This window comes from Ursus americanus, chromosome 15 (assembly GCF_024610735.1).
Source record: "Ursus americanus isolate L20-20 chromosome 15, mUrsAme1.1.p, whole genome shotgun sequence".
Taxonomy (NCBI): domain Eukaryota; kingdom Metazoa; phylum Chordata; class Mammalia; order Carnivora; family Ursidae; genus Ursus; species Ursus americanus.
The window spans coordinates 40,347,034-40,365,374 of record NC_142141.1 but is presented as its reverse complement, the minus strand read 5'-3'; the positions used below and the strand labels follow the sequence as shown (position 1 = coordinate 40,365,374).

The window sequence follows — 18,341 nt, the reverse complement described above, 5'->3', positions numbered from 1 at the left end:
AAAAAAGTCCTTAATTGTTAGAGATGTACACCAAAAAATTCATGAATGAAATGTGAGAAGGTCTGGGATTTATTTCAAAATAATCCAAGGGAAGCACAGAGAAAATAGGATTAGGCATGAGTTAATAAGTGTTGAAGGGGGGTGATGGGTAAAAGGGAATTCTCATATTCTCTTTTCTTTCATACTGCTTTAAATTTTCCATTAAAAAAATCTTACGGGTAATTAAAAAGAAAAAGCTCTCATTATATTATAACGTAGAATCAGGTTTGGAAAACACTGGTCAAGGACAAGATACTTCAAACCATGAAAACTGTTAAGAATCATTTGGCTTTTGAAGTTTGATGTGTCGAGAATATTTTCTTATAAGTCAGCTTTAATGCACAGGTGGTAAGGTATCCTTTCTTCAGGTGTTATCACTGAAGTAAACAAACAACCCCCCCACACCGGAAAACATCTCTTCACAAATCAATGAACTCAGGCTGCCCATTAAAATCACATAGGAAGATTAAAAACCTCCCTATGTCCAGGCTTCCCCCCCCCCCGAGAACTATTAAGTATCAGAAGCTTGAACAAAGCTCCAAAGCTCCCCGTGTACAAGGAGGATAACAGCTGTTGTTCTAGAAGATCCTGCTACTCCAAGTATGTGGCAGCATCACCTGGAGAGCACATATCTCCAGCTGAACCTCGCACCCACTGAATCACCATCTGCATGTAAATCCCGGGGTGACTGAGGAAGCAGCGGGGCTCCAGCTGGCCACTTACCAACAGAGCACAGCTTCTCAGCCTTCACAGGAGAGCTACCTGTGGGAGTGGGTTTAGCCCTGAGTCTCTGCTCCTTCCCCAGAGGCTCATTCTACAGAGGGGGGGGGGGGGGGGCGGGCACAAGGTTTTAAAAAATTTGCATGTCTTTCCCTACTAGTACTAGTGAGGTTAAATTTTTTATCATGTTGGTTAGCCGGTAAATTTTCTCTTACAAAGAGTCTTTCATCAAAGGGGGGGAAATGTCAGAACCAAGTGTGTTAGCATATGTAGCATGCAGTGGCTCCAGAAAGGAGGTTGCACAGAGATGGGACAGCTCTGCACCAATGCGGGGAGTCTGAGATGTCCTCTCTTGTCCCAATGAGCTACTAGGAGGTTCCACTGTGAGGCTCCCGATGTCCACAAACAGCTAACCCTTCCTCCTTGGAGAACAGTCATTGTATTCGTCAGGATGAGCTTTCAAACACAAAGTCAACAGCCTTTCCAAATACAGGAGAACTTTATTATTGAAGGAAAGTTGTCTGATTCACTCAGGCAAAGCCTTCGTGAGGGTGAGGAAACCCTCAGAAGGACAACAGCGGGGCAACAATGTCTTCCTGGGGCAGCGTCAGTTCACAGGCTCCATTGCGTGACACACGCCCCACAAGGTAATGGACCTTCTGGTACCTTGACAGGAAGGCAGGATGAGAGAAAAAGGCTTTTCAGGAGAAGACTGGTACTACAATAGCCAGCTCTGACCTTGGGAGAAGATGAAGTAGAACCTCAGTTTCCTATCCTAACTGACTGGACTGCGCGCTGACTACTGAAGGAAGGGCTTTCATTAATTTACTCATTCTGTTTCCTATTTATTGAGTGCTTTTAAAACCAGGAACTGTACTTGGTACTGAGGATATGATGAGAAAAAAAGTGTCCTTGATTCTCCAGAGCTGACAGGTTGCAGAAATAAACATTTCCAAATGGTGACACAGATAAAAATAAACTGTAGGAAGTGCTGTGAGGACAGGCATGAGCACAAAGAAAGCTCTCACTGAGACCTGACCTAGTCTTGGGCAGGCTCCCTATGAAAGTACCACCTGAGCTAAGATCTGACAAGTCAGATGGAAGCAACCACCCTTGTGCTGCTAAGAGCAAAAGGAGCATCCCAGACAGGAGATCACGCAAGCAAGGCCTATGGCAGGGGGTCAGTATGGTCAGAGGAGGGTACAGAGGGGAGTCGGGCAGGAGTCAAACCATGAAGGGCCTTGTAGACACAGAGAATGGATGCTAGGGGACCAGAGTGGGTGGCAGAGATCATATAGGCAGCACCCCAGTGATCCAGGTGAGAAACAAAGCACAGCTTGCCCTGTATCTTCTCCAAGGGACAGAAAAGGGTGAGGGGATTGTGTACATGGCTGGGCCTGTCCAAGTGGTGTGTTGTGTGCGCGGAGTGCTCCCAGCACTAAAATCTTGCCAAGGCTCCATTTTCCCTGCTAACCACTAAATAAAAGCTTCCCTCCCACAGGGCGCCTGGGTAGTTCAGTCGGTTGGGCGTCTGATTCTTGGTTTCAGCTCAGGTCATGATCTCATGGGTCCTGGGATCAAGCCCCACTTCAGGCTCCAAACTCAGTGTGGAGTGTCTGCTTGAAGATTCTCTCCCTCTCACACACTCGTTCACACTTGTGCTCTCTCTGAAATAAATAAACCTTTAAAACCTTCCTCCCCACCTGCCTCTTCTACCAGATATATTTTTGATGTGCTGACAACTACGCAAACACCAAAGAATTTAATCAGTATGTGGCAGGATTTTTTAAGAACAATTCTGGGAATGGGAATGCCTTTTCAGTGTCAATACCATACTACAAACTATCACCTCCTAGGTGCAGGGGTTTCTAACCTCTTTCCGAGCAAGAGCTAGCTTTCCCTTTTCAAGCTCTGTGACTGGGAACGAGGAGAGGAGAAGAGCAGGAATGGGGGCATGACATTTGCTCTGCAGGCCCCTCCCACTGTCATTCCAGGTTGTGCTGTCAGGAGAGCTAAGTTTATAAATGTTTGAGACTGGGGGTGCCTGGGTGGTTTAGTCGGTTAAGTGTCTGCCTTCGGCTCAGGTCATGATGCCAGGGTCCTGGGATCGAGCCCCTCATTAGGCTCCTTGCTCAGCAGGGAGACTGCTTCTCCCTTTCCCTCTGCCTGTCACTCCCCCTGCTTATACTCTCTCTGTCAAATAAATAAATAAAATGTCTTTTAAAAAGAAATACTGGGGCGCCTGGGTGGCTCAGTCATTAAGTGTCTGCCTTCGGCTCAGGTCAGGGGCTCCCTGCTCAGCAGGAAGCCTGCATCTCCCTCTCCCACTTCCCCTGCTTGTGTTCCCTCTCTCGCTGCCTCTCTCTCTGTCAAATAAATAAATAAAATCTAAAAAAAAAAAAAGAAAAGAAATACAAATTTTATAAAATTGCTAGCAGGGTATTGGGAGTATGCTCCAAAATGAGAAGATTCAAAGCTTCTAAAAAAGGATTATGCACAGGTGCCTGGGTAGCACAGTTGGTTAAGTGTCCCACTCTTGGTTTTCGTTAGGTCATGATCTCAGGGTTTTGAGAACAAGCCTTGTGTCATCGGGCACAGCGCTGTGGGGAAGTCTGCTTGAGATTCTCTCCCTCTGCTTCTCCTGCTCCTGCATACATGTGTGCTCTCTCTCAAATAAACAAATCTTTAAAAAAAAAAAAAGGATTATGCAGAGTCATCCTTTAAAAATGTAGGTCAGGGGTGCCTGGGTGGCTCAGATGGTTAAGCATCTGCCTTCGGCTCAGGTCATGATCCCAGGGTTCTGGGATCAAGCCCCACACTGGGGCCCTGCTTGGTGGGGAGTCTGCTTCTCCCTCTACTGTTCCCTCTGCTTGTGCTCTCACTCTGTCGAATAAATAAAATCTTTAAAAAATCTATAAAATAAAAATGTAGGTCTGATCACATCACCTCTCTAGCCCCTGGACTCCTTGCTGTTCCTCACAGAAGCCAGACAACACTCCATCTCAGGGTCTTTGCCTCTACTGTCCCCTGTGCCTGACCAGCCCTCTCCACCAACACCTCCAGCACTCCCCAGCCCCTGTGATCTATTTTTCTCCATAGTACTTATTAGCATTTTTTTTTCTTAAAGATTTTATTTATTTATTTGACAGAGAGAGAGAGAGACAGCTAGCGAGAGAGGGAACACAAGCAGGGGGAGTGGGAGAGAAAGAAGCAGGCTCCCAGCGGAGCAGGGAGCCCAATGCGGGGCTCGATCCCAGAACCCTGGGATCACACCCTGAGCCAAAGGCAGATGCTTAATGACTGAGCCACCCAGGCACCCCTACTTATTACCTTTTAATACTCTGTAATCATTCATTTATTCTATCATTGTTTTCCTCCCACTAGAGTGAAAGTTTCAGGAGGGCAGGAATTTTTAGGCTCTTTGTTTACTGCTATATATCCAGCAGCCAGGGCCTGGTGCACAGTGGCCACTCAAAGTTGTTTTTTTTTTTAAGATTTACCCATTTATTTGAGAGAGAGAGAGAGAGAGAGAGAGAGAAAGAGTGCACACACAGGGGGAAGGACAGAGGGGAGAGAGAGAAGCAGGCTCCTCACTGAGCACGGAGACTGATGCGGGGCTCAATCCCACGACCCAAGATCATGACCTGAGCCAAAACCAAGAGTTGCATGCCTAACCGACTATGCCACTCAGGCGCCCCACCGAAGACTTTTATTGAATAAATGAAGTGCTAAGAACAGGAAAGCAAATACACAATATAAATTCAAAACTGCCTCTAATAGTTTTATACTTAGACTCCAGATACAATGGGGAAAAAAAGGGCACAAATTCACTTTTTAAGGGACATCTTAAGGGTTTCTTAAGCATAGTATCAAAGTGGAAAACGTGGACCCCTCCTATGCTGCTGAGAGTGTCAATGGTGCAGCCACTGCGGAAAATAGTCTGGCAGTTCCTCAGACAGTTAAACACAGAGTTACTATACGACCCAGCAATTCTACTCCTAGGAATACACACACACACACACGCGCACACGCACATGCACATGCACACACACACACATACACGAGAACTGGAAATCTAAAACCTTGGAAACAAATGTTCATAGCAGCATTATTCATAATAGACTATCCACTGATGAATGGATAAATACAATGTGATCCAGCCATAGCATGGAATGTTATTCAGCAATAAAAAAGAATAGAACACTGACACATGCTACGACATGGATGAACCTCGGCAATATCATGCTAAGTGAAGAAGCCAAGCATTAAGACCACTTATTATTCTATTTATATGACATCTTGAGAATAAGCAAACTATGAAGACAGAAAGTAGATTAGAGGTTGCCTAGGGCTAGGGGTGCTGAGGGCACATGGGAAGCAACTAAGGGCGTCTGAAGTTTCTTCTGGGGCTGATGAAAGCGTTCTAAAATGGACTGTGGTGATGGTTGCACAACCCTGTGAATAGATTTCAAAATACTGTGTACTTCAGATGTGTGAATTATATGGCATGTGAATTCAACCTCAATAAAGCTGTTAGAAAAAAAAAAAAAGTAGAGCACTGAATGCTTACCTGTCACTGACTTTATAGCCTTCATTGACACTCACTGCTTTGTACTTGACATTGCCTTTGGTCCGCTCCAACTCCCAACACCAGTCCTTAAGTGTGTCAAACATTACAGTATGGTTCTTGGGATCGGTGGCTAACAAAACAAATTTAAAAAGACAAAATCTGGTCGTGAAGTACAGGTACTTTAATGACGTGAAACCCCAATTTCGTCCACTAAGCCCGTCTTTATCCAATACAGCAAGTTCACTGCTTATTTCTAACCTTGTTCCTTTTTTTTGTCATTAACTCAAAATTATGACTAAGGGTCTGTCTTTTTATACTGGAGGAAAGGAGGTGTTCTTGTTCCACTCCCTGCAAAAGTAATTTATAGTTCCATTTTCAATCATCTGACCATGAGATAATTTATATAACATAAAAGATCCTATGAAGCACTAGAAGACAGGGTTGGCACAGATGCTAAAATAATAAAATATTTTTAGCCCTACCAATATGTGCATAAGATGGCAAACTCATCTGAATAGCATGTAAGATCTCTGAATGTAAATCCTCCTTCAATTTGAAGATGCACTGCCAACAAGAGGATTTGCCGGTGTGACATAGTTACTAAAGGCCATCACCAGAGCAGACAGCTGCGGTGAGGGTCAGGGCTTGCTAGCAAGAACTGCACCATGGCCAGGGAGACTTCTGCCCCTTACCCTGCCCTGCTACTACCTGCTGGGGGAAATGTCCAGGAGCACTACGCTTGCAGCCCAGCAGATGTGTCCCTGGTCCTCCCCTAAGCCACAGAGCACTGGGTGACACGCACCAAAACAGTCTCGGCTATTTACACAAAGCAGTTAGTTCAAGCCCTTGTGCATCTCAAAAAAACCCAAGCATTTTGGGGAAAATAGTGTTTGATAAAACTCCCCCATGCTATTTTATGAAAATAAAACCAGATCACAGCACAAATGATAGTAAGAATAATGATTAAAACAGCAGTTAAGCTTATATAGCACTTGGTAAGTGTCAGGCACTGTTCTGAGCATACTACATTTTATTAACTCAATCTTCACAATCCTACAGGGTAGGTAATATTCCTCCATTTTACAGATGTGGTCCAGAAAGGTCAAGAAACTTGCCTAAGGTCACAGAGCTGAGGAATGTCAGAGCTGGAATCCAAACCCAAACAGCTGTAAAGGATTTCCAGAAAGTAACAAACACCAAAAAAATTTCCCCATGGACACAAATAATAGTAAGACTCCTATTCAAGAGCAGATCATTCTTTTAGCAACACAGGTAAGTCCTTCCCTAAAATGCCACATCACAGTATTCAGGACCTTTCAGCCAAAGCATTTTGTGAATTATCAAGCCAGAAAGTAAATGAAGATGTTCAGGCTGCAAAGCACCACCTCTACGAACGCCTACTAAACACAAAGCTAACTGGTCGATTAGCATCCATCAGTTACGACATTTACTTCTCAAAAAACTGGCGTTGGAAGGAGGATTAAAAAAAAAAGGGGAAATAGAATAAAAGGTGGCATATATCCTGGGCCTTGTGACACAAACAAAACAAAACACCACTAGGTGAAGAAACTGCCAGAGTCAATCAAGGTAAGGGTTTTGGAACACAGATCAACACAGTCTTGGGGAGCCAAGAAACTATCCCGAGTTTAGACCAAGAGTCAGGATATAAGGAAGAGGCAGAATTCCTAAAAATAGAGTATGATTTTTCAAATATAAACCCAATAGATGTTTATATAAATTAAAGTAATTCATAAATAAGTCATATTTTGTATCTCTCATATTGCAACAAGCTGTTGTAAGCCAATTACTCAGCATTTGCATGTATAGCTACAGTGAAAAGATCTGTCATTCACAAAGATGAACTTAATGAACTGATTTTATGTTTGATCTAACAGTAGAGCTAAGCATTATCTTAAGTTAGTGTAATTCTCTGAACATAATCCACCCTGAATAATATGCAGTTACACTTTCAATCAACCCTCACTTAATTGACTGCACCCTACATGCCATGCATTTAACAAACAGAGGCTTTAACACTGCTGGTTTTAAAACAAGAAAACAGATGCCCCAAGAATTTAGTGTCATCCCCCGGATCATACAGCTACTGAAGAGCTGGGCAAGAATTTGAACTCAACTGGGACAGACCCCAAAACTCACAGCTTTTCTACTAAGTCATCACAGTTTCCAAAATGCAAACTGTTCTCTCAGATAGCTACATCTCTGCACATGCTGATCCCGCTGTGCCCACCAGACACCTTAAAATACTCCTCTGTGCCCACCAGAGACCCCCACATCCTCCACTATCAGCTAGCCCACTGCCCACAGTGTGACCAGCCCCTCCACCACAGGACACATCTCTCAGCTGTCTCTGCCTGACTTGATGCTCGTAGAGGACAGGGATTTCGTCCTATTCACTTCCATCCCCAAGACCTGACCCACAGCCAGCATTCAAAAATGTTGACCAAATGAGCAGTTCAACTCTACACTCCAGAAAGCCCCACGTATGCTGTTAAACTAACATGCCACTTCCCTGATGGAAAGCACATAGCACACAGAGTCCTCAACATCAACCTGATGTTAAGATTGACCAGCGGAGTAAGTAAACAGACCAAGGAGAGAGATGGAGAGAAGGAGAAGACAGACATCTGTGGGAACACTGTACGATGCTAGGCAGTATTAATAGCTAATTCAAACGACCAAAGTTTCTTAGTTAAAAGATTGCTCCCTTTTTCAGTGAACTGAATGGAAAACATTTGGAATTTTAAATTATGTAAGCATACCTGCTTTCTGATGTGCTCTCTTATGTACAACGGTTCCATTTCCCCCAAAATATTTGCTACAGAGCATGCTCTGGTTGTTTAAAGGCTTTCTGGAATGCAAGACATTCTCCAGAGTGTTGTGAAATGAAATCAAATACATTAAAGTAGAAAAAAGAACCCCGGAACAAACAGGATTATTTTAAACTTCTCTGAATTTTATTTCTCTACAGTCTCACATTCCCTGTTATAGTATGTTGATTTTATCTTTCATAAGAAACAATCAAACCAATAATCCCTCACAAAAAAAGCAAATAAACCTAAAAGATAAGTTAGAGCAACAAAGATCACAGGAAAAAAAAAGAAACTTGGATGACTTTACCCAAGCAAGAGGCAATCAATTGCTAGGAAAGAGGAAAAAGAAACTCATGGATGGGTTTTTGCCTGCTAGTTTCAGGTAGGAATTTAAAGGGTCTGCTACCTGCAAATTAGAACCCAGAAGACACTCACCTGTATTGTTTTGTGCAGCAGTTGCATAGGAAAACAGAAATAATCTTTTAAGCAGTTTAGGAGCTTGAGTATGATGAATTATGCCACTGACAATCTAGAAAAGAACCAAACAATGGGTACAGTCATGCTTTTGGCAGATGAACACTGACTTATCTAGGCTTTCAGTCATGCTAATAGGCTCCTATGGGTAGCACGCTCTATGGTAAGGCTCTAAGGGCTCTATGGTAACTTTTGGAATAATGCCAAGTAAACAGAATATTAACAATTTTGTCACGTTTTCTAAGAGCTTTGAATTTCTAGGGAAATTTTAAAGATTTTTATTTATTTATTTACAGAGAGAGAGAGAGAGAGAGAGAGAACAGGAAAAGGAGCGGAGGGGAAAGAATCCCAAACAGACTCTGCACCAAGCACAGACCCCGAGGCAGGGCTTGATCCCATGACCCTGAGACCATGACATGAAACCAAGAGTTGGATGCTCAACTGACTAACCACCCTCACGTCCCTGAATTTCTAGGAAAATTAAAAAAAAAATTTTTTTTTAAATTTATCCATTCATTTGAGAGAATAAGAGCACATGCCTGTGGGGGGGGTTGGGGGGGTGGGAGGAAGGAGAGAGGGAGAGAGAGTCTTAAGCAGACTCACTGTGGAGCGCAACATGGGGCTTGATCTCACCACCCTGAGATTATGACCTGAGCCAAAGTGAAGAGTCGGGTGCCCAATCGAGTCAACCTGGTGCCCCCAATTTCTATGGAAATTTTTAAAACATAGTCTCATTCCTCTAAAACAAGGTGCTATAAAAACTTAAGTGCCATATTCAGATACTCTAAAAATCTTACACGTCAGAGACATAGGGCTAATATCAGATAATAACCAAGACACTTAGCTATTCTGATCCACTTGTGGCCTTTAAGACCTTCTTCTAGAAGATTAGAAAAAGAAATCAATCCATTGTGCTTTCTGCTTGAAGTTTCAATCAAAAGTATGTTTGGACAGATAACTAAAATCATCGTTCAAAATGAAGTTTCTGGCTTCTCAGGGACTTTCCCTACATACACCACTCTTTTCCTGCTCAGAATAGATACCGGAGTCATGTTTATTATTCTAACTGAACTACCACACTCCCTAAAAGAAAACCAAGGAGTTACCTGTAACTGTGTATAACTCAACTGTAGCCAAAACAACAGGTGAGCTGGCCTCTCTCCACATTTCCCCTGACGGATTTACCACAACAGTGGCAAGTTTGAGACCTTTAATAACTCAGTAAGATAAATCGTAGAAGTTACAGTGACCACTGTAACCAGTTCATCCAGTTATATATTTCGATTTGCTGCAGCAACCAGATTAAGTTTCCTTAGTATCCGAAATCATAGGCCTCATTTGGTAACTCGGCTTTACCGGTCTGCCCCACGTACCTCTTCCCCCTCCCACATACTTCCACGTATGAACTCCTCCATGCCAGGAGCTGGGAGTCTCTGCTACTATTTTTTCGAAAGCCTGTCAGATGTGGGAGAAGGAGCTGCCTCCTGACCCTGATTTATCACCTCCCACTCTTTAGAGGCTCCAGAAATAAAGCCATTACGAACTCTAGGATTAAACGTAGCATGTGCCAACATAATACACAGGCACACTTCACCAAATTCTCTCTCAATTCTAATCAAAGCGTGTGATTATAAACCAATTTCAACTTTACAGAGTGAAATGCTCCCCCTCCACCTTTGTGCAATATAAGCAAAAAGTAAGAGTTAGTGGTGACACCTGATGGGAAAGAAAACCTACATATACATGCAACTAGTTACCCTTTTGACTTCCTCTTCTTTTGTGTACCGCAGACCAAAGTGGAACACTCGCAGGTCTTTGCAGTGGATGATGAGTTTCTCAGGGTATTTCTTCAGTTGTCCAAAGAGAGGTTTCTTTTTCTCATCAAACACTACACATCGATGATGAAATCAAGAAGGGAAATCATGTTATAAGGCAAAAAGTTAAAGCTGAGGAAACAAGGTAGACTATTCACACCTCTCAAAAGTGAGAGGAAAGGTGCTATCTTCGAAGTAACTGTCAGCAGGGGCCCTGGCTCTCTGACAACCGGCAGCGTTCTTCATTCCTCTGGACAAGCTCAAAATGGATTGACTCCAGAAGCTAAGATTACAAAAGACGGAAGGGGGTCACTAGGGACATGCTGTCAAGACAGTCAAGTCCTGGGTTTATGGCCAGGGGCCCCTCCTGACATGTCCCCCCCCGCCCCAGAATTTGGACTGCACAGCACCTACTGGTGTTCGGATCATCGTAAAAGGCTACTGAATTTCTGAAAAAGCCCTTACTGCAAAAATATAGAAGTGAAGCAGAGAGAGGCTTGACCCTTAGCAGAAAAGACTCAGAGTGCAGTGCAACAAACCTTTATCAGATTAGTCTCTAGAGTAAAACCTACACACCTAACACGGACAGCCACAAGTATGATCTAGCCAATAATGTTCCAAATTCAAATGCAAGCTCTGCCAGCTAAGTGGCCTCAAATAAGCCACTTTACATCTCAATTTTCTCACCCATAAAACTGATTTAAACAAAGTAAATATGTAAAGAAATTTTAGTAAACTGTAAAAGACCATAGAAATATTATTATCAACTATACTTTCTTTTATTTTTTTTTATTTTTTTTTATTTATTCATTCGACAGAGATAGAGACAGCCAGGGAGAGAGGGAACACAAGCAGGGGGAGTGGGAGAGGAAGAAACAGGCTCATAGCAGAGAAGCCTGATGTGGGGCTCGATCCCATAACGCTGGGATCATGCCCTGAGCCGAAGGCAGATGCTTAACCGCTGTGCCACCCAGGCGCCCCATCAACTATACTTTCAAAGGCTGGCATCACCCCAGTGGAAAAGATACCTACCTCCATAAATCTGATCAACGCAGTGGAGTGTGATGTCATTTTCTCCTATAACCTTATTCTTAAATTGGGTTTCCTAAAAGATTCAAAAGGAAACAACTGTGACTTCTTTCTATGCCCTATTATACATTTATAGGCAGAGCAAATCACCATTTTCCAATTGCACATTAGGAAATTAGAGAGGGGGTGGAAGAAATGGGTGATGGTTGTCAAAAGAGACAAACTTCTGGTTATGATAAACAAATCATGGGATGTAATGTAGAGCCTGGCGATTATAGTTAATAAAACTGTATCATACATTTGAAAGTTGCTAAGAAAGATCTCCTCATCACAAGGAAAACAAATTTGTAACTATATGAGATAAGAGAGGTTAACTAAACTTATTCTGGTAATCATTATGCAATACCTACATGTATCAAATCATTATGTTATACTCCTTAAAATAGTACTATGCTATGTTAATTATATCTCAATAAAACTGTGGGGAAAATTGAGTGTACACTCCAAAAAACAAACAGGGAAATGGAGCCAGCCACATTCTCTAGGAAAGGGATGATGACGTGTGCAAGGAAAGCTGGTAAGCACTTTATTTTTCAAACCCAAGCACGACATGCCGACATGCCGTTCCTGGGCTGCTCCCAGGCAAACCGGCCATGCCACAATCACTTGGAGAGGTTCGGATTTCTCTACACAAATGCAAACTGGTGAGTGACAGCTCCATGAAGCCAGGTTTAGGAAGAAAACACTGGAAGATTCAAGTTTCTGTGAACGCTGTCTGTATTTAGACAGGACGAGGAGCCAAGCCACTAGAGCAGACGGCAGCACAGAAGACCACACTCCACGGCAGCAAGGGTGGGCCGGGACAGCTGGGTTTGCATCAACATACAGCGCTCCCCAAGTAGTGTAGGCAGTCCTCTCCCTCACTCCACTAGCCCATTCTCCATAAGTAGGGACAAGTCTTACAAGGACACTGCGACTCAGGACAAAGCACCAAATTCAAGTGCTGCATTCAGCATCAGTTTCATAACCAAACTCAGTTCCTGAATTTGAGGGACAGCTCAGTATACAGAAAACATGGGGAACTAGTATATTTGGGGAGATGTGATTCCAATGAGTGATACATACTGTGCTGAAATACCAAAGAAAATAAGAACAAGTTGGCGTGACTTGAGGCACTTGAGGTGGGAATAGTCCCACCACTGAAAAGAGATCCCAGAGGATAGAGAGCAATCTAGTGGTGAGGACTTCTGCCTTTTGTGTTTAATGTGTGCTGGCGGGGAGGGGGAGGGGAGCAGAGTCATTGAGGAGCTGGGAAAAAAGACAATGGGGCCACAATTGCACTGCTCCCCTCAAACTCAGCCAAATGCAGCTCATACATACATCATTATCCAATGCAGATTCGTCATCGCCCAAGAAAGCAATCTTAAAGTCTGTGCAGACAAGTTTTCCATAGATCCCACGCTGACAGGAATCTTCCTGGACATACTTCAGCACTGTGCTGGCTTCACAGAGCAGCTGTTCACCTGATCGAAACCAAAACAAGTCCTCTTGAGAGTCCTCAGGGAACGTACAATTTGCAAACAGTAAAAGCTTCCCCAGCTCTAGTCCCAGGAAAGACAAACACATGATACACTGCAGCCCTTCAGAACTCTACACTTCCCAGCACAGCAGGAACTGCAAACCTGACGCACGAAGATGAAGCAGCGTGGGGACCGGGTAGGGGAAACCAAAATGGCTCAGATATACCTTCACACAGGGCACTTCCCTATCTTCTCGCTGTGAATAAGGAAAGCGTCCAATATGTGGAAATGATCTCAGCTACACTTGCAAGCACAGATATCAGTGTTCCTATTACTTGGGCCCAAGCACGCATTCCCCAGAAGTAATATCCTAAATGGGTGAAATTAGTGAGACTCTAGAACACCGAGCTCAGGCCCGCTTTGTGGGGAGAGTGGGCCATCATCTCTCACTCTGGACCCGCCGAGAAAAAGCGGGGTGCCTCCCCGGCCACAGAGCTTGCAGGCAGCTGCCTCAGACACAGAGGTGCAGCATGACCACATGCATTCTGGCTCCACAGACGCGTATGGGAGGAAAAGAGAGGTCAGAGGTTTGTAGGAAAAAAACGGTTTCCTCTCTTTCTTAGTTGAGGGTATTTCCTCTCAGTGTGTCACCTTTCCTGCTCCATCTGCAGGCGCCCAGCCTGCTCGAGCAGCTGTATTTCCTGGAGATAGAGAGGACTTCACAGTCAAGAAGATTAGGATTTCGGGATAGGTAAGCGCTCGCTGCTGCCTAGAAGCAGAATTTATGAGGGCTGGGCGTCTGGATAAGAGCAGAAAAAGGAGGAGATGGAAGATATAAAAAATCAAGTGCAAATATTTTGTAACAAAAAAGAAAAGGAATTTTCTTCCTTTTCAACAGACAACCATCTCCCCTTAGACTCTCCCTCTGGATATTATCTTCAGTGTCTCTGAATGTACTTTTTGGCTCAAAATTCACTTGATCTAACTTTCAACATGAAAATAAAGAAGAGTTTCAGACACTGAGGCTATCAAGGGATGCATATTATTGTGTATTTTTCCACCTCCCACGGGGTTAATTACTAAGGAAATACAGGAAGGTGGCTCAGTGACTAGGTCAGCCTCTAGAGGGACCACAGAGCTCGAAGAAAACAATGAATCGGGGCCTCGTTAGGGTTTAAGATAGTTCAGAAAAGGTGCTTCAACTAGTTCAAGGTGGAAGATTTGAAAATAAGGCTTCCTGTGCTTTCAACTCTTAGCATGAAACCGCTTTTAATAGTGTCTCCCCAAGACCAGGCAAGCCAGGTCAGGCCATGGCCGTGTGCTGGAGACTAGACACTGGCAGGCAGTGGCTAATACAACATCCCAGGCGGCTCTGCAAGTCGGCACGCCATCACTATCAGCTTGCGTGTGCAGAGACAGTCTCAAATCATGGGAGGTGGGAGCTGGAAAAAATCATGGTCTAGTCTGGGAAATGGAGGCAGCACACCTAGAAGAGACCACAGGTAATCCAGAGGATGAGAGAATGTGCGTAACACTAAGCTAAAAATGAAAGTATCAGGATCTGTGACCCAAGAAAAGGAAGGACAACATGGTATGTGCATTAAGGTTTAGGCCATTATTGATAAAAAACAAAACAAAACAAAAAACAAAACAAAACAAAAATAGATATATTTTTTTTCAAGTTTCAGGATCCTAATATATTTACCAAATAAGGTAGTTCAGTCAGAAATTTGTGCATATTCATATCCTCTCAATAAACAGTAGTACCAGAATGAGGCCTCTATTGCTTTGGGGAAATACACCTAAAAACTCTTATGAAAAAAAGCTATTGGGATTAGAAAAAATGGAAGAAGAACCGAATGTACAGCCCCCAGGGCAGCCCCACACATGGAAGGGGATACAACCACCAAGTAGTTTCTGTCTCTGAATTCAGGAATGATTAAAGCTTAACTTCAGGTATAGAGTCTCTCTGCCATCTCAAAAATATCCAACCAATTCAGACTCTCAGTGATGACCTCAGAGCAAAGCCCTGGCAGCAACTAGGGTCAGTAAACCCCAAGACTGCCTGGCTCTTACACTCAGATGCAGACGCAGAGACCACAGGTGAGGCCAGCTGACGCTTGCCTGGGGAGGCCTAGGCAGCTGTGCTAGTCCAGGGCAGCTGGACCTGGGCAGCAGGAGGAGTGTGTGGAATGTAAGGCTCTGTGGGGGACCAGCATTTTCCTGAGTGGGGACTAGAATACTAGATGCATCCAAGTATAGAGACCCAAAAAAGGCCTAATTTGCTTGTGAAGGAGGTGAATTTCTCAGGCTTATTTTCATCAGCTTGGGTGGAGGGGAAAACAAGAAAAATTCTTGGCAGATGTTATAATACTCAGACCTAAGTATGTAGTGACTGAACTAAAGACCTTGATATTTTTGTCCAACTCATCCCTATTATATGCTTTCTGGATGAAAACAAAGGAGTTTATATATAGCAATACTAGGGATGACATAATTTATCACTGGCTCTGAGTTGCACATAAGGTCTGAAGCTAACATGACCGTTACCTGGCAACAAGTGAAGAGTTACTTCCTTCTCTGTTACTTCCTTCTCATTTGTGTGAATTTCCTAAAAGAGAAGAATAAATGGTAATATTTTTCTTTGTTTAAGGGCTTAAAATGAATAACATAAAGTCATGCTTTCAGAATACACACTAAAACATCATATAACCTCAGGAGTTTTTTATTTGACAAGCTACTTTTTAAAAATGTATTTTTAACTAAAGGAAGACAGGAAATTCCAGCAAATTAGTTCAATGTACTGAACTATTTAGGATTGACAACTATTAGTTGTCCCCAGTGGAGGGGCAGGGATGGGCACTCCCTATCTAAAAGAACAAATGTTACATAGAAAGTAAGGTAGCTCCAACACAGAGAATGGGAGACATACCGCAGCACAACTCCCCTCTCCCTCCAGTGAGAACCAAGGATCTAAAACAAAAGATGATTATGTGTTCTTGAGAGAAAACAGACATATGTAAAGGGCATGAAGGTAAGAACAGGAAAATAGGAATGTGTCAAGTCAATACCAATCCATCTACTCTGTAGCATACCAAGATGCACTAAAGACAGATGGGAAAACATTCCAAATAACCTAAAACCCCAAGGCAGTGCAATGGGACACAATCACTTCTAATAAGGAATCAAGGCCAGGTTCTCTGTCACTGTTTCTCAATGAAAAGATCTTCTAATCCTTCATGTTGGGTTCACTGTTTTTTGGGTATTCAAAGATACTTAGCAATCCTTAAAGAACAAGTGGAACAAAGCAAAGGTCATAAATGGGTGTTAACATAACAAAAGGAGAGGCCTGGTGGGCCTCCTAAGGCAATATACCACACCATCTATTAAGTAGTCTTGCCAAAGTATCTACCCTCACTCGGCCTGGGTTTCTGTATCAATCTACCAATTTATAACAAACATTGGGACAGAGAAACATGTTAAATAACACCATGGGGATACAGCCAGTCAAATCTTCACTATGGAAAATTCTACACGGCACAACCAGCTTTGTTAACAAATAAAATCAGAATTTATTTTGTTTTGTTCTTTGGCATGAGGTTCTAGGTGGTAGGAATTTCCTCAAGTTGTGAATTCAGACTGAAACACTGACTACTGAAAGCTTGAAGTTGAAGAAGAAAATCATAGCTGTTTCAGAGAACCCATTTTTTAAAAAATATTTATATTTGAGATAGAGTGTGAGCACAAGCAGGGGGAGGGGCAGAGGGACAAGCAGACTCCCCACTGAGTGTGGAGGAGCCCCACGAGGGGGGGGGGGTTCAATCCCAGGACCCTGAGACCATGCATGACCTGAGCCAAAGTCAGGCACTTAACTGACTGAGTCACCCAGGCACCCCTCAGAGAACCCATTTTCAGCATGATGTACCTTAGAGATGGTTACAGTTTACATCCCAAAAGATGCCAATAAATCAAGTCCTTCTGAAGAGGCAGTGCTTCTTAGACTTGGGGAGTGTCACATCATCTGGGGATCTTGTTACCTCTGCAGGTGCTCATGCCTCACCTCAAGTGTAAGGAATCTGAGTGCTGGGGATCCAGCTGGGCTTTTGGTTTTGCAAAAAGCTCCCCAGATGATTCTGATGCATTGCTCTAGAAAGTGCATCTTGCATATAGAAATGCTATGAGTGTTGTGGTAATTTAGAAATTCTCATGGAGCTTTCATCGTTTGCCTTTGGCATGGAACTAAATTAAAGCACAATTATTTTTGACAGGTCTGTCATCATTCTCCAAGGAGATAGCAAAACTATTCATTAAATTCAATCAGCTGTTAGAAAACTAGTGATCATCCTGACTAGTGCTTAGAATTCAGGTCAAACACTGCAGCCAGTTTGAAGAGGACTAGCCCTACTATTATGTCTGCAGAAGTAGCATCTTCTAATGATAAAGAATTTATACTACTTAAAACTACCTACATCAATTCTTGAAATGGTTAGTGAAATTCTTTCTTTACATTCTATAAACAAAACAATCAGGAGACAGCTTTTAGGATTCTGTCCTACCGAAAACTCACTTTCCCCAGACAACTAGTCTCTGCTCCCCCAAGTTCCTGGAGTGAACCACCACCTCACCATCAAATGCCTGGGAAACGAACAGTGGTCCCTTGAAGAGCTAATCATTTTATGTCCCAAATTAATTTGGCTGAAGGTCTAAAAGAAGTTAACCAAGCTGGCTCTTAGACTACTTAAACTGTAACTTTGTAAATTTGGTAACAAATACGGTAAAGCAAAAAAGCTGTTCTGCAGAGAACGAGAACCATGAAAAGGTTATGTGGAGACAATAGCCCCCCTCCCCCAGACATAAAAACAACCATGGCCTGCACTCTCACAGTTTCCCAGGCTTTACTGAGGCCCAGCCACACCTTTGGCCCACAGTTCTGTGAATCACACCTGTATCCTTACAATAAATCCTCTTGTTCACCTACATTAGTTACAGTGGTTTCTGATTGTCATCAAGGGAATTACTGACTTAGGTCAATTGCATTAACAATGTAGAAACCATAAATGACTAGAATCACGTATTGCAACATGTCAATGTACAATATATCCAGGGCTATAGGATTAGGACCCATGTCAAGCTGCCACCTCACAAGTAAGACTAGCAGCAAAGAGTCAAATGCCAAAACTAGCATCTACTGCCTCAGTGTGTGGGTTTTAGATAGAGTGAGGATATATGAAGCCTCCAAATCATAAAGCCTCATAAGAGTTTGCCATCAGTCAGCTGATTAGCCTTGTCACTTCTAAACTAAGTCATATACGTATTTGTATATACATATACATTCATACACACA

The 18,341-nt window shown here is 43.1% G+C and overlaps 1 protein-coding gene across 4 annotated transcripts in view; it reads right to left on the bottom strand.

Annotated features, from left to right (window-relative positions):
- Positions 1-18,341, bottom strand: part of MTMR12 (myotubularin related protein 12) — a 65,610-nt gene that overhangs the window by 24,782 nt on the left and 22,487 nt on the right. For all 4 annotated transcript variants that reach the window (XM_045787192.2, XM_045787193.2, XM_045787194.2 and 1 more), the window contains exons 2-7: positions 15,548-15,608; positions 12,858-13,000; positions 11,481-11,553; positions 10,392-10,522; positions 8,596-8,689; positions 5,330-5,459 (exon numbers count right to left, since the gene is read on the bottom strand). In XM_045787192.2, coding sequence (XP_045643148.1) covers positions 5,330-5,459; positions 8,596-8,689; positions 10,392-10,522; positions 11,481-11,553; positions 12,858-13,000; positions 15,548-15,608 — 632 coding nt within the window. The remainder of the gene's footprint in view (positions 1-5,329; positions 5,460-8,595; positions 8,690-10,391; positions 10,523-11,480; positions 11,554-12,857; positions 13,001-15,547; positions 15,609-18,341) is intronic.